Source organism: Pseudophryne corroboree, chromosome 5 (assembly GCF_028390025.1).
Source record: "Pseudophryne corroboree isolate aPseCor3 chromosome 5, aPseCor3.hap2, whole genome shotgun sequence".
NCBI classification, from domain to species: Eukaryota; Metazoa; Chordata; class Amphibia; order Anura; family Myobatrachidae; genus Pseudophryne; species Pseudophryne corroboree.
In genome coordinates this window covers 67,757,298-67,773,154 of record NC_086448.1, presented here as the reverse complement: position 1 = coordinate 67,773,154, position 15,857 = coordinate 67,757,298, and the positions used below count along the sequence as shown (strand labels likewise).

The 15,857-nt window shown below is 48.5% G+C and overlaps 1 protein-coding gene across 1 annotated transcript in view; it reads left to right on the top strand.

Annotated features, from left to right (window-relative positions):
- The window catches only part of MIOS (meiosis regulator for oocyte development), a 48,880-nt gene extending 37,807 nt beyond the window's left edge, over positions 1-11,073 (top strand). The window contains exons 9-11 of the mRNA XM_063921340.1: positions 7,814-8,018; positions 8,923-9,052; positions 10,183-11,073. Coding sequence (XP_063777410.1) covers positions 7,814-8,018; positions 8,923-9,052; positions 10,183-10,279 — 432 coding nt within the window. The 3' untranslated portion in view covers positions 10,280-11,073. The remainder of the gene's footprint in view (positions 1-7,813; positions 8,019-8,922; positions 9,053-10,182) is intronic.
- The last annotated feature ends 4,784 nt before the right edge of the window (positions 11,074-15,857 follow it).

Here is a 15,857-nt window from a genome sequence, read left to right as displayed (position 1 = left end):
GAAATTGGCCTCGTTGCAGTCAATACATACGTTTCTACAGGGTGTAAAGAGGATACAGCCTCCTTTCATTCCACCTACAGCACCATGGGACTTGAATCTGGTTTTAGATTTCTTACAGTCCGATTACTTTGAACCCTTACAACAAGTGGATATTAAATTTCTCACTTGGAAAACGATTTTTCTTTTAGCCTTAGCTTCGGCTAAGCGTGTTTCAGATTTGGGTGCCTTGTCATGCAAGTCACCGTATTTAATTTTTCATGATGACAGAGCGGAACTTCGGACGAATCCCGTTTTTCTACCAAAGGTAGTGTCGTCTTTTCACATCAATCAACCAATAGTAGTTCCTGTGTTAACAGGAGATTCTGGAACGTTGGATGTGGTTCGCGCATTGCGCATCTATGTTTCCCGAACGTCTACTGTGCGTAAGACAGATACGTTGTTTGTTCTCTATGACGCAGCTAAGAGGGGTTGGCCAGCCTCTAAGCAGACCTTATCCAGATGGATCAAACTGACTATACGTCAGGCTTACCTTTATGCTAAGTTACAGCCACCTACTTCAGTAACAGCTCATTCCACACGTTCTGTGGGGACGTCATGGGCAGCGAGTCGTGGGGCTTCTACGACACAGCTTTGCCGTGCGGCTACTTGGTCGTCAGTGCACACGTTTGTGCGCTTTTACAAGTTTGATACGTTCGCGGCATCAGCATCTAGCTTTGGCCGTTTAGTGTTACAAGTGCCAAACAGCTCTCCCGCCACGGAGGAGACTTTGGTACATCCCAAGAGTACTCCAGTGACCCCTAGTGGATGAAAAAGAAAATAGGATTTTGGTACTTACCAGGTAAATCCTTTTCTTTGAATCCATAGGGGGCACTGGACGCCCACCCAGAGCAGTTTACCTGTTTTAGGAGTCCAGTGGTTCTTATGGTAACACACTTTCACGACTGGTTTAAATTTAACAAGGGTTAATCAGTTATGGTGTCAACTGTTTAGTTGTCTGTTACGTTGTGTCAACTTTATTGTTGTCTGTGAGACTATATGTAATTCTCCTTTTGTCAATCTCTCTATCGATCCTGTTCGGCTCAGTAAAAAACACTGAAGTGCTGCAGGATATGGAGGGGAGGAGTAGTCTCAAAATTAATTTATTCAGTGCCTTCTTCCGGTGGAAGCCGTCCATATCCCAAGAGTACTCCAGTGCCCCCTATGGATTCAAAGAAAAGGATTTACCTGGTAAGTACCAAAATCCTATTATCCTAGATAAGGATAGTATATTATTGCCTATAGAGCATTTAAAAGATGCTTTTCTATATATGCAGGATGCACAGCGGAATATTTGCCGACTGGCATCAAGTATAAGTGCGTTGTCCAATTCTACCAGTAAAATGGTCAGGTGATGGGGATTCCAAACGGCATTTGGAAGTATTGCCTTTGAAAGGGGACATTTGGGGTCGGTCTTTAGACCTGGTGGCCACGGCAACAACTGGGAAATCCACGTTTGTACCCCAGGTCGCCTCTCAAAATAAGACGCCGTATTATCAGGCGCAGTCCTTTGTTGGCAAGCGGACAAAAGGTTCCTCTTTTCTGCTCGTGACAGAGGGAGAGGAAAAAGGCTGAAGAGATTACCCAGTTCCCAGGAACAGAAATCCTTTCCCGCCTCTGCAAAGCCCTCAGTATGACGCTAGGGCCTAACAAGCTCAGGCACGGTGGGGGCCCGTTCTCAATGAATTTCAGTGCGCAGTAGGCTCACTCGCAAGTAGACCCCTGGATCCTTCAGGTAATATCTCAAGGGTACATATTGAAATTCGAGACGTCTCCCCCTCGCCGTTTCCAAAAGTCGGCTTTACCGACGTCTCCCTCTGACAGGGAGGCAGTTTTGGAAGCCATTCACAAGCTGTATTCCCAGCAGGTGATAATCAAGGTACCCCTCCTGCAACAGGGAACGGGGTATTATTCCACACTATTGTGGTACCGAAGCCAGACTGCTCGGTGAGACCGATTCTAAATCTAAAATCTTTGAACACTTACATACAGAGGTTCAAATTCAAGATTGAGTCACTCAGAGCAGTGATTGCGAACCTGGAAAAAGGGGACTACATGATGTCTCGGGACATCAAGGATGCTTACCTTCATGTCAAAATTTACCCTTCTCACCAAGGGTACCTCAGGTTATGGTACAGAACTGTCACTATCAGTTCAGACGCTGCCGTAGGGATGGTCCACGACACCCCGGGTCTTTACCAAGGTAATGGCCGAAATGATATCCCTTCGAAGGAAGGGAATTTTAGTTATCCCTTACTTGGACGATTCCCTGATAAGGGTAAGATCCAGGGAACAGTTGGAAGTCGGTGTAGCACTATCTCAGGTAGTGTTGCGGCAGCACGATTGGATTCTCAATATTCCAAAATCGCAGCTGGTTCCGACGACTTGTCTTCTGTTTCCTAGGGATGTTCCTGGACACAGTCCAGAAAAAAGGTGTTTCTCCCGGAAGAGAAAGCCAGGGAGTTATCCGAGCTAGTCAGGAACCTCCTAAAACCGAACCAAGTCTCAGTGCATCAATGCACAAGGGTTCTGGGTAAAAATGGTGGCTTCCTACGAAGCAATCCCATTCTTTAGATTCCACGCAAGAACTTTCCAGTGGAACCTACTGGACAAATGGTCCGGGTCGCATTTTCAGATGCATCAGCGGATAACCCTGTCACCAAGGACAAGGGTATCCATCCTGTGGTGGTTGCAGAGTGCTCATCTTCTAGAGGGCCGCAGATTCGGCATTCAGGACTGGGTCCTGGTGACCACGGATGCCAGCCTGCGAGGCTGGGGAGCAGTCACACAGGGAAGGAATATCCAGGGCTTAGGGTCAAGCCTGGATACATCACTTCACATAAATATCCTGAAGCTAAGGGCCATTTACAATGCTCTAAGCTTAGCAAGACCTCTGCTTCAAGGTCAGCCGGTGTTGATCCAGTCGGACAACATCATGGCAGTCACCCACGTAAACAGACAGGGTGGCACAAGAAGCAGGAGGGCAATGGCAGAAGCTGCAGGGATTCTTCGCTGGGCGGAAAATCATGTGATAGCACTGTCAACAGTATTCATTCCGGGAGTGGACAACTGGGAAGCAGACTTCCTCAGCACGACCTCCACCCGGGAGAGTGGGGACTTCACCCAGAAGTCGTCCACATGATTAAAAAACTCGACAGGTATTGCGCCAGGTCAAGAGACCCTCAGGCAATAGTTGTAGACGCTCTGGTAACACCGTGGGTGTACCAGTCAGTGTATGTGTTCCCTCCTCTGCCTCTCATACCCAAGGTACTGAGATTGATAAGATGGAGAGGAGAAAGCACTATATTCGTGGCTCCGGATTGGCCAAGAAGGACTTGGTAACCGGAACTTCAAGAGATGCTCACGGAGGATCCGTGGCCTCTACCTCTAAGAAGGGACCTGCTCCAGCAAGGACCCTGTCTGTTCCAAGACTTACCGCGGCTGCGTTTGACGGCATGGCGGTTGAACGCCGGATCCTGAAGGAAAAAAGGCATTCCGGATGAAGTCATCCCTATCCTGATCAAAGCCAGGAAGGATGTAACCGCAAAAACATTATCACCGCAATTGGCGAAAATATGTTGCGTGGTGCGAGGCCAGTAAGGCCCGAAGGAGGAAATTCAACTGGGTCGATTCCTACATTTCCTGCAAACAGGAGTGTCTATGGGCCTGAAATTGGGGTCCATTAAGGTTCAAATTTCGGCCCTGTCAATTTTCTTCCAAAAAGAACTAGCTTCAGTCCCTGAAGTTCAGACGTTTGTAAAAGTGGTACTGCATATACAGCCTCCTTTTGTGCCTCCAGTGGCACTTTGGGATCTCAATGTAGTTTTGGGTTCCAAAAGTCACATTGGTTTGAACCACTTAAATCTGTGGAGTTAAAATATCTCACATGGAAACCTTTTTTTCTCTGTGATTTGGTCACCATATCTCTCCTTTATCTCTGCTAGTGCTGACTACACTGCGCAGGGGTTTGGGGTTAGAGGTATAGTGCTGCTGATAATTGTACTGTGTTACTTCATACTGCAAGTTATATCATGTCTGCTTCTGAGGGTAACGGTTCTGGGGCTGAACACACTACAGGTGTTGCTGAAGCCACAGACCCATATGAGGAGAATATAGCAGCTGTGGGCTCTGGTTCTGGGGTCTTCTTGCCCCCAGTGGGACTTTGGCAACGGAGGCACATTCTGACCAACCGTGGGCCGCTTTTTCCATGCTTCTGCATACGCTAGTTCATAAACTAACACCCCCTATGGGACCCCCAATGCCGGTACAACCATATGTGGTCCCTGCAGCTAACCCGCCGTGGGCGGACGATTTATCTGCTCAATTGAAGAAGTTGAACCACATGACGGGACGGGCCTCCCCCTGGGGGATCCCAGGGTGGGGGGCCGGCTTCTAGGGTTTACCCAGGAATGGTTGAAAACCACTTCAGATGCCTGGGTACGGGAAGTCGTCACTCGAGGTTACGCCGTAGCCTTTAAAAACCGCCCCCCTCATCGATTTTGCCAGACAGACTGACCAGACAAAAGCAAACACTCTGCATTCGGTGGTACAGACCCTCCTGGATACAGGAGTTGTAGTACAGGTGCCTCTTGCTCAGAGGGGCCGGGGGTACTATTCTCCGCTGTTTCTAGTCCCGAAACTGAATGGGTCCTCCCGGCCCATTCTCAACCTCAAGGCATTGAACAGGTTTGTGAAGGTTTCCAAGTTCCGTATGGAAACCCTTCGTTCTATAGTTCTGGCCTTGGAACCTGGGGACTACATGGTCTCCCTGGACATACAGGATGCTTACCTGCATATTCCTATAGCAGCGTCACATCAGCAATACCTGAGGTTTGCTATTGGCAACCTCCATTACCAGTTTCGGGCGTTACCTTTTAGTTTAACAACGGCTCCGCGAGTCTTCACCAAAGTAATGGCGGTGATGACGGTGGTACTCCGCCGTCATGGGGTCAGGTTACTGCCGTATCTGGACGACTTGTTAATCCTGGCAAATTCCCCAGAACTTCTCCTACGTCATCTGGATATGACGGTCCGGTTTCTACAAGCCCACGGGTGGCTCATCAACTGGAAGAAATCCTCCCTGGTCCCTGCTCAGAGCATGGTGCACCTGGGAGCGCTATTGGACACTCACAACCAGAGGTTATTCCTGTCTCAGGAGAAAGTCCTGAAGCTTCAGGACAGGATTTGTTGCTTCCTTTCTCGTCCGCAAGTGTCGATACATTCGGCAATGCAGGTGCTGGGCCTAATGGTATCAGCTTTCGACATGGTGGAGTATGCTCAATTCCATTCTCGCCCCCTCCAGAGGCTGATTCTAGCCAAGTGGGACGGCCTGCCTCACCGGATCAGATCTCAAATGATCTCATCGACTCCGGAGGTCCGTCTGTCGCTGCTTTGGTGGCTCCGGGACCATTAATTGTGCAGGGGTCGTCCCTTCTGGATATCCAACTGGGTCCTGTTGACGACAGATGCCAGTCTAAGAGGTTGGGGAGCGGTGATGGAGCAACACTCCCTTCAGGGTCGGTGGACCAAGGAGGAATCTTTCCTCTCGATCAACATTCTGGAATTGCGGGCGGTCTTCAATGTGTTGAACCTGGCCCAGCATTTAATTCAGAACCGTCCTGTTCAAGTACAGTCGGACAACGCCACCACCGTGGCTTACATAAATCATCAAGGCGGCACTCGAAGCCGTTTGGGAATGAAGGAAGTCTCACAGATTCTACGTTGGGCGAAACACCATCTACCGGCCATATATCGGCAATATTCATTCCGGGAGTCCTGAATTGGGAAGTGGACTTTCTCAGTCGTCAGGACGTGCATGCCGGCGAGTGGGGCCTCCATCCAGAAGTGTTTCAACTCCTAGTGGAAAAGTGGGGTCTTCCAGATGTAGATCTGATGGCGTCTCGACACAAACACAAGGTTCCGGTCTTCGGAGCAAGAACAAGGGATCCTCAAGCAGCATTCGTGTATGCGCTGGCGGTGCCGTGGAGGTTTCGGCTGCCGTACGTGTTCCCTCCGGTGTCACTCCTGCCCAGGGTAATTCGGAAGTTCAAGCAAGAAAGAGGAAATCTGCTTCTCATAGCTCCGGCGTGGCCCAGACGGCACTGGTTCTCAGACCTGCAGGGCCTATCGTCGGACTGTCCACTTCTACTTCCACAACGCCTAGACCTCCTCGTTCAGGACCCCTGTGTTTACCAGGACCTAGCCCGGCTATCTTTGACGGCGTGGCTCTTGAAGCTTCCGTCTTGAGGGCTAAGGGTTTTTCTGAAGAGGTCGTTAAAACTATGTTGCGGGCCCGGAAACCGGCTTCTGCTCGGATTTATCATAGAGTCTGGCATTCCTACTTTGTTTGGTGCGCATCTAACAATTATGACGCTTCCAAGTTTAGTACAGCCAAACTTTTGGCTTTTCTGCAGCAAGGCCTAGATTTAGGCCTGCGTCTGGCCTCCCTCAAGGTTCATATTTCTGCCTTGTCGGTGTGGTTTCAGAGAAAAATTGCGACTTTGCCTGATGTTCATACTTTCACTCAGGGTGTGTTGCGTATCCAACCTCCCTATGTCCCGCCTGTGGCTCCTTGGGACTTGTCGGTGGTTTTGGAGGCGTTGCAGGAGCCTCCATTTGAACCCCTTGGCTTTCCCTTAAGGTGGTGTTCTTGCTGGCTATTGCCTCTGCTAGAAGAGTGTCGGATCTGGGTGCCTTGTCTTGTAGTTCCCCATATCTGATTTTTCACCGTGACCGGGCGGTTCTTAGGACTCTTCCTGGATATTTACCTAAGGTGGTTTCCTCGTTCCACCTTAATCAGGAGATTGTGGTTTCCGGCCTTTGTCTCTCCTGATTTGTCTCCCAAAGAGAGGTCTTTGGATGTGGTACGGGCTCTCCGTATCTATGTGAAGAGAACTGCTTTTATTCGAAAATCTGATTCTCTCTTTGTTTTGTTTGGATTTCACAAACGTGGCTGGCCTGCTCACAAGCAGACCCTGGCCAGATGGATTAGAATGGTGATTGCACATGCTTATGTGAGGGCTGGTCTGTCAGCTCTTGCTCACATCACGGCCCATGCTACTCGGTCGGTTGGGCCTTTTTGGGCGGCCCAACGTGGTGCGACCCTTGATCAATTGTGCAAGGCGGCTACGTGGTCCTCAGGGAACACGTTCATAAGGTTCTATGCCTTCGATACTGCCGCTTCCCAGGATGCTTCCTTTGGACGCCGGGTTCTTGTGCCCGCTACAGTGCGTCCCCTCCCATAAGGAACTGCTTTAGGACATCCCCATTGTCCAATCCTTGTGGAGCCCAGTGTACCCCGCAGCAGAAAACGAGTTTTATGGTAAGAACTTACCTTTGTTAAAACTCTTTCTGCGAGGTACACTGGGCTCCACAAGGCGCCCACCCTGACGCACTTAGCTCCTTCGGGTTGGTATGGCATTAGCCACTGACACTTCTCTTGTCGTGAGAGTGTGGTGTATGTGGCTACTAACCGTTGTCGTCTCTTTTCCTGCTACTGGATTGGGCTGGTTAACTAAAAACTGAGCTCCTGTGCAGGGAGGCGGGGTTATAGAGGAGGCGGCGCTGTGCATTATGGGAACAGTCAAAGCTTTGAGCCTGTTGGTGCCTCGGATCAAGATCCTACTGTACACCCCATTGTCCAATCCTTGTGGAGCCCAGTGTACCTCGCAGAAAGAGTTTTAACAAAGGTAAGTTCTTACCATATGTATAGCCTTTGTTATCTAATGCTACACCCTCCTCTACCACTAGGTATTTATTCTTCCTTTCTTCCTGCCAGGTATTTGTGAGCTGTAATTTCTGCGGGAAATCCATCTCTTACAGCTGCTCATCCGTTCCTCACCAAGGCCGCGGGTTCAGCCAGTACGGAGTCAGCGGGTCACCAACCAAGTCTAAGTTCACCAGCTGCCCCGGCTGCCGCAAGCCTCTCCCTCGCTGTGCTCTCTGCCTCATTAACATGGGGAATCCCATCTCCAGCAGTCCAGGTAACCCCCTCCCCTGCAGTGTCTAATAGAGTCTCAGCGTGCTTCATGTATTAAGGTAAATCTCTTATTTACCCTGACGTCACAAGGCCGGAGTGCTACAGAGTAAGATGAAACAGCAGATTGTCTTCTCTCCAATGGACACAACATAAGCTACAGCCACATCATTCACACAACGTCCTAGATGACAAAATACACATTTACTTTTCTGACAGGCACATGGGTACTTGCGACGTGAAGCTCCTGTGTCTGTGCCTAGATCAGGCCCATTGCGCACACTTGGGATGCATTGCGTGTCAAGTCAGCCACACACACAACACACACACACACACACACACGTGTGCTCTCACCAGGTGAAGGTATGACATAGGGGTGCGGTATTGAAGGTCAACAGCGTCTAGGTCGACCACTATTGGTCGACAGTAACTTGGTCGACAGATTCTAGGTCAACATTGTCTAGGTCGACTGGTTAAAAGGTCGACATGAGTTTTTTTAAATCTTTTTTGGTGTTGTTTTCGCTGTACAGTGAACGGGAGCCCCAATTAGAGCACCGTGTCACCTCGCATGGCTCGCTTCGTTTGCCATGCTTCCGACAAGGTGACTCGCTGCGCTCGCACAGGTTACTATTCCCAATCGTAGTCCACGTGGGTCGTAAAGTATGAAAAAGTTTTAAAAAAAAAAGAAAAAAAAATAGAAACTCATGTCGACCTAGAACATGTCGACCTAGACACTGTTGACTTAAATCTTGTCGACTTAAAGACCGGATACCATGACACAGTCCCAGGCAGTGCATCATACGGTATAGCTCACTGTCCTTTCGGTAAGAGTATAGTCTCTGCAGCTGTAGAATGAAAGCTGCTGTATATTGTATGCAGTGTTCTCATTGCTGTATCTGCACTCTGGCTAGGAGCATCAAAGTCGGATGAGAAGGTGGACCTAAGCAAAGAGAAGAAAGTGGCACAGTTCAACAACTGGTTCACTTGGTGCCACAACTGTCGACATGGCGGGCACGCTGGGCACATGATGAGTTGGTTCAGGTGAGGATGTGCTGTATGTTACCTGTTCTTTCAGCAGTCTCTTCTCCCACACAGAGATCATAGGGGTACAGACCTATCCATTCTCAGAGATCCAAACCTCTATGGATCACAGGTATGTCTTATCCTTATGTCAGGTTATTTATGTTATGAGCTGGATCACCGCGTTTTCTGCCCACCTACTCCTGTGGGCAAATCCAAAGTACTGTCCTGTCCAGGAACCTGCTGTGTCCCTAATTCAGGCCCTCACAAACCTTGCCAGGAAAGTTGAAGGCCTCCTGGTACCTTCTTCCATGAAGCACAGAGGGTTCCAATCCTCAAGGCTGTCAACAACCTCCCTCTATGCGAGCAATTCATGATAGCCACTACAAGCCACGAGAAAAGGATCCTTGCCTACATCTGCCCATATGATAGTACCACCAACCGCTGTCCCCACTGACTACCATGGTGTTCTTGGGCCTCTGTTTCTGTACGGTCTTCAGAGAATGTTCCTAGCTCAGGCCACGGTTCACTTTCTCCAGGAGATAATGACTTCACTTCTGACCGATCCAAGCACTACTGCCTAGTTCTGCAGGGGGGAGTGGGGGCTTTGCACTTGACCCTGAATGTGGCACTCTTTTCAGGCAGTGCACCATGAGGCATCAGTGAGCCAGATACACAGATTTCAGAATCACATTAATGTTTCTGCTAGGAATTTACTCCAGAAGCTGGGTTATTCGTAGGCATTCCTCTACTTTGCTTTGGGACATCCACCTTCTGTGTACCCTCTCCTACCGCTGATGATCTTTAAGATTACTACGAAACAGCGCCCCCATGTGGTTAGATATAACACAAGATCTTTTTGAAAAATGCTTTTCTAAATCGTAATGTTTTATCATAATGTCTCGCGCATATTGTCCAGTGTGAGTTGGAGCTTACCGTCCCGTTGCAAGGTTAGTTTATCTCTGAAGCAAGCTCCCAGCAGAAATCAGTGTGTAAACTTGTGGAAGAATCTAAAATGACTTTAGATGAACCATGTGGCTGCGGCAGAACATTACGTAACCACAGATTGCGATGCTGCCCATTTATCAATCCCTGTTAGTGTATGTATTTTGTGTATATTTATGCAGTGACACATAGCTATTGCTTTGCAGGGATCACGCAGAGTGTCCAGTGTCAGCTTGTACCTGTAAATGCATGCAGCTGGACACGACCGGAAATCTTGTTCCTGCGGAGACTGTGCAGCCGTAATTGCGGACCCCCCCCTCCCGAGACGTTATTGTATGGTCAGATTCTGCCTGCAAGGAATTTGTTACCGCAGCCAAACACAAACATTTTCTCCATCATCTTTAATGCACCGATTTATTGCTGCATTAGGCACAGACGCTCTTTCATTTTGTAGCTGTGGACCCTAAAAGCTGTGCTCTGACATTGCCGCTGTTACAGAAGACTGACCAGTATACTGTTGTATTACACGTCAGTATTTTGCTATGAAGGATTTATATAAATGTGTGACACGGGAAGGAACAGACGTCAGGAAGTGGAGATAACACGAGCTGGCAGCAGAGGATAAAGGCTACGAAGACCTCCTCACGCGGGACGACTGCGGCCGAAAATGATTGTTGGAATTTATTTTACAAGAACAAGTGGCTTCTGGACACTTGTGTATGGTTTTCTGTTAATCTGATTTACTGGACTCCCTAGGGCAGGGCTGGCCAAACCGGTCCTCGAGATCTACCAACAGTTCACATTTTCCAGACCACCTAGCCCACAGGTGTAGTCATTACTAATTAAGATGTGCTGCATTCATTCCTAACTGACAATTCTAAAGATCTCCAGGAGGCCTGGAAAACATGAACTGTTGGTAGATCTCGAGGACCGGTTTGGCCAGCCCTGCCCTAGGGAGTCGTTCTATAGCAGTGGAGTAAAACTTGGTTATGTATTAAAGCAGTGTGATACAAATCTTGCAGATTACAGTGACTGTTTCTTAAGTCCACATATTTTTCCCTCTTTGATGCTGATATAAAGACCATGTTTTAAATATGGCAACTGTATTTGGGGTTTGTTTTTTTCCTGGCTTGCTGTTTTTTTTGTTCAAACTTTGATCATACATTTACTAATATTTTCTCTGCTCCACCCCCATAGCGTGCCTTTCGTTCTATCCAATTATGGGGCGTATTCAACTGAAGACGAAACTGCCGTCTTGTCGGAAAGACGTCAGTTTCCGACTTTTTTAGGTTCGAAGGGGTTCCGACCTATTCAATGCTGCCTCCATTATTCTGACTAGTTGGGAATTCCAACTTAGCTAATCCACTGATCCACGTGTTTTGTCGGATTCCGCTGCCAAATCCAACAGGTCTTGGCCCCGGTTCCGACTTAAAAAAAAGTTGGATTGGCATTGTCGTGAACGGCCAAATCCTGTCGGATTTGGTCGCTCATTGAATACTCAGATGTCGGATCCTTTCCATCAGAAAGGATGCGACATCTATTGAATACACCCCTATATCGCTGCTCCTACATCCTGTCTCCCTACCCTGCGAGCTTTCAGTAATTCGAGCTTTTCTTTATTCATGGCCTGGAGAGCACAGGACCCTCCGCCAGCGCGCAGTATATATAAAGCAGCTGAGCTGGGTAACTGGCTCGTCCTCACCTACATCATCTGCAGCCGCATCACCGACCCCTCCTCTTCCTCCCAGTCACCGCACTGCTCACCTCACACAGGGTCTCACCCGTTCCTGCTAGACTGATTCACCTTCGCCCCCTGCCAGTAAGTGGCCACATGTCCTGATGCCTCTGCTCTGAGTGCTGCAGGATCGTCTGGTGGCTCCTGCATCCGTTTCCTGGTTACTGCTGATACTTGTTGCTAGGTCCTGGGATGGCAAGTACCCTGGGGTTGCAGCATAGTATATGGAGGAGGGGGTGAAGAGTATGCGCTATATGGTGGGAGCAGTATATGGAGGAGGTGGGTACCCTGTGTATAGGGGGCACTATATGGAGCAGTGTGGGGGTGCCATGTGTATATTGGGGAAGTATAAGGTGGGTGGTGCAGAATATGGAAGAGGATGGGGGTGCAGTGTATATAAGGGCAGTATATGGTGGGTGGTGCAGTGTACATAGTGGGGGAGGTGTCCCGAACAGAGCTCTGTTGGGCGCCCTCCAGTGGCTGCCAGCGGCGCGCAAAGTTTTAGGCAAGTGTGGAAAAAATGCTGCAACGTAAGAATGCTTTAAAAAATAGAAGTGTTAATAGTTTATTTTTATCAATTAACAAAATGTAAAGTGAATGAACAGATGAGAAATCTAAATCAAATCAATATTTGGTGTAACCACCCTTTCCCTTCAAAACAGCATCAATTCTTCTCCCAATTATCGGAAAACATCCCTGTCAGGGGACCGGGGGCGTCAGTAATATCTGAACCAGAAGGGCACAACAGATTGGTTTTATCAAGTTGGAGAGTTTGCCCGACTACCTCCGTATCAGAAGCACCAGAAAAATCCCTATGGAGAGTCTGGGAGAGATGTGACTCTGCTGGGGGCCCAAGATCTCAGTGAGGCTGAAACAATCCTGAGCTCACCCATTGAGGTAAATTTCAGCTTCAGCAGATCCAGGTAAAGAAACCTTGGTCTGCCGACCACCAACCTGCTGCGGAAGGGGGAGGTGTTTTTCCAAATGGTCGGGAATATTGGCTAGCATAGTGTATTAAATATACTAATGTAGCAAACAACACTACATTCCAGGGTTGATGCAATAATAGGAAATGCCACTAGGTGGCACTGGTGTATCACAAATTAAATCTGTCATGGAATAGCTGGCCAGAGGCCACAGGAGAGTCCTGGCACTGGAAGGAGCCACCAGACTTCCAGATCCCATTACCGCAGGTGTGTCGGTTCAATGCAGCCCACACACTTCCAAGTCCCACCAGCACTGAGAGGCACCAACTGCAATCCAGCAGCCTACACTGTGCAGAATTAGCAGAGAAGGGCAGGAAGGTAGGCCAGGGGGTATTAACCAGACAAGTGCCCGGAAAAGCGGCTCTGACAACCCGGACCAATGCATGCTGTTTTCGCACCAACATTGCGTTGGCGGTCCTGGGTTGTGATCAGGTAGTGCTACATGTATACACAGTATATGGTTTTCCGTCTTCCTATGCGCGTACGAAACACACAATCATTATGTACTATACTCATACAGGTTATTTTTTCTTGCAGACACTAAAACAAATATTTTACACACAAGAACAAAGTTCCTGCCTAGCTCACACTGTACAGTACTTACTGTAATCACTTACATGCTGCACTACCAGGGGGGATTTATAACAATGTATATGTTTAGCTACCCTGTGAATCCGCGCCATGGTTAATGCGTTCCCGTATAGATAGATATAGTAGATCACATAACGGGTTATGGAAGAGGCAGAGGGAAAGTGGATGTACTCTCTCTTATTGTACTAAGATGTATAATAATTGTATTATTGTGCCATTGTGCACGATACTGTATGTACAGAATGACAGTGACCCGAGCAGAGAAAGCGCCAGAGACTTTTCTAGAAACCCCCGGGTGCAGTGACTGCCCTGAGCAGGGGGAGGAGGCTGCAGTGGGCGGCAGGATAGGAGATCAGATGAGGTTGGGAGGCAGAGGAGCGCGGGGCTGGGCTGCTTACCTGAGGGGAGCGCAGTAACAAAACCAGGGGGAGGGGGGCGCATGGCTGTGGTGGTCAAGTGTCTGGGGGGGAAACTGGAGATCAGAGCCACATTCTGGGTGTGGTCTGGAAGGAGGAGCCAGGCGGTGACGACCCTCAGAGACACCTGACTCTACCTTAATTAACTAAGCATAACACAAATTCAGACTGTTACCGTGGATGTAGATATGACCGGTCTAGTAAAAAAGGATAATTATGTTTCTCTGGCTGGGTCCACAGGATAACATTGGGATATTGTCGAGCGACAGCGAAAATGGCACCAACACGGTCACGAGCTTTCTGGCCTCCCAGGATGCATTGGGGCCTCCACTATATAGTCCCGCCCACTGACTCAGTCAGATCAGTTTTTTGATTGGTGCGGCAGGAAGCCGCATGGTCGCAGGGCTGCTGTGAGAGCAGCCTCAAGCTTTTATTATTTTATTTTTATAGACTTACTATATTGTTTTTTTGAGCGACTTCTCTTAACAGCGTCTTAAACGCATACTAGAAATAGTCGCTCCAACAACTCCCCACCGGGTCGCAACAACGCTTACCTTCGGGTATCAGTGCTGTCTCGACGGGCGTCTGTGTCGGATGTTCTAGCAGGTCCAGCAGACGTAACCAGGCTGTGGCCGGAGCATGGGGAGACGGTGAGTCTATGGACTTCCTCTTACTAGAGGGGTCAGGACACAGCTACACTGACTTTGGTGGAGACTACAAACAGTGTGTTGATGAGCCGAACATCTAGAGTGCGACAGCGCTACGCTCCGGGGATCATAGGCGCCAGGACTAGGTAGAGGCCGCGATCCTGGGAGTTTAAGTCAACAGGGGGATTCAGACGCTCTCCTGGCCGTCCCTCCTCCGAGTTCATGGCCAGTTCCCGCGGGTGTCTCGTTTTATGAACTAAATGACCTCACTTCCAGCTCAGACGCTACCACGAGGGTACTCGGTCGCAGCTTAGACGCTGCGGTTGTGTACACTGGAGATAAACCCGCCCAGACCGAGTCGCAGGCCTTAGCGTCTGCATACACGTGGTAGTCGCTCAGCGTCCGTTATCAGTTATCTAGAGCGGCAGTATACACCAGTAGCGTCTGAATCCAATCAGCGTCTTACGAGCGTATTTGCTTGGATATGGAAGTGTGGTGAGTCTCCCTGTATCCCGCTCTACGGAGGCAGGGTATACAGTACTAAAAATTCTCTCTACTTCTTAGTATGCATTGTTAATTTTTAGTACCTATTGCATATGAGACCTGTATACTACTGTGTTTTCTGCATGCTATGTTGAAAAAAGAACCAGTTTAAAACAGAAGTACAATTTTCCTACTTATGTATAAGTTGTTATGGAGGTTGTATTCTCATATGACAATGTCTAATGCTTTAACATGTGACTGACTGCTAGTATGTGTGCTGACTTTTCTGTGTAATGTCAGTCCTGTTCTGACCCTCAAATCAGGTGCACTGTGGTCAGATTGATCTCACCTCTATATACTGACATATAGGGTGATTTTCAGTCACAAATTGTGTAGTCAATAACAGGTTAATACCATGTCTGTGAGCGGCAAAAGTGATGAGGAGAATTTATCAAGCACTCCTACAGCCCTAACATGCTTATCTTGTAAGTCAGGGGTAATTGATATGAATCAATTGGTCACTTATGAGGGTTTGTGTGCAAACTGTTTCGCTTTTCAGCGAAGTAAAAAACAGGAGTTGGTTCAACCACCAACAGAGCCACCATGGAATATGTTCGCAAAGACTCTGTCTTCAATAGCGGATAGGTTAGCTCCGGTAGCACCACCTCAAGGATTAGGTTACACTATGAACCCGTACATGCAGCTCCCTTCCTATGGTTTGGTTCCAGTAGCTTCTACAAGCAACCAAGGGGCAGATGCGTCTGTGTGGCAGACTACACAAGATGATACATCGGATGATGATGATACAATAGATTCAACTCCGTATGATGATCAGTCGCAGAGCTTTAGTTCAGAAGATGTAGCTGAACTTATTAATGCTGTAAAGGCTGTTCTCTCGTTGGAAGAGCCAGCCAAGACAGTGTTAAAAGCAAAAGCACCTGTATTTAAACGAACAAAATCAGTGAAAGCTGAATTCCCAGCGTCGGATGAGCTGACGGAAATGATGGATGAGTCTTGGGCAGC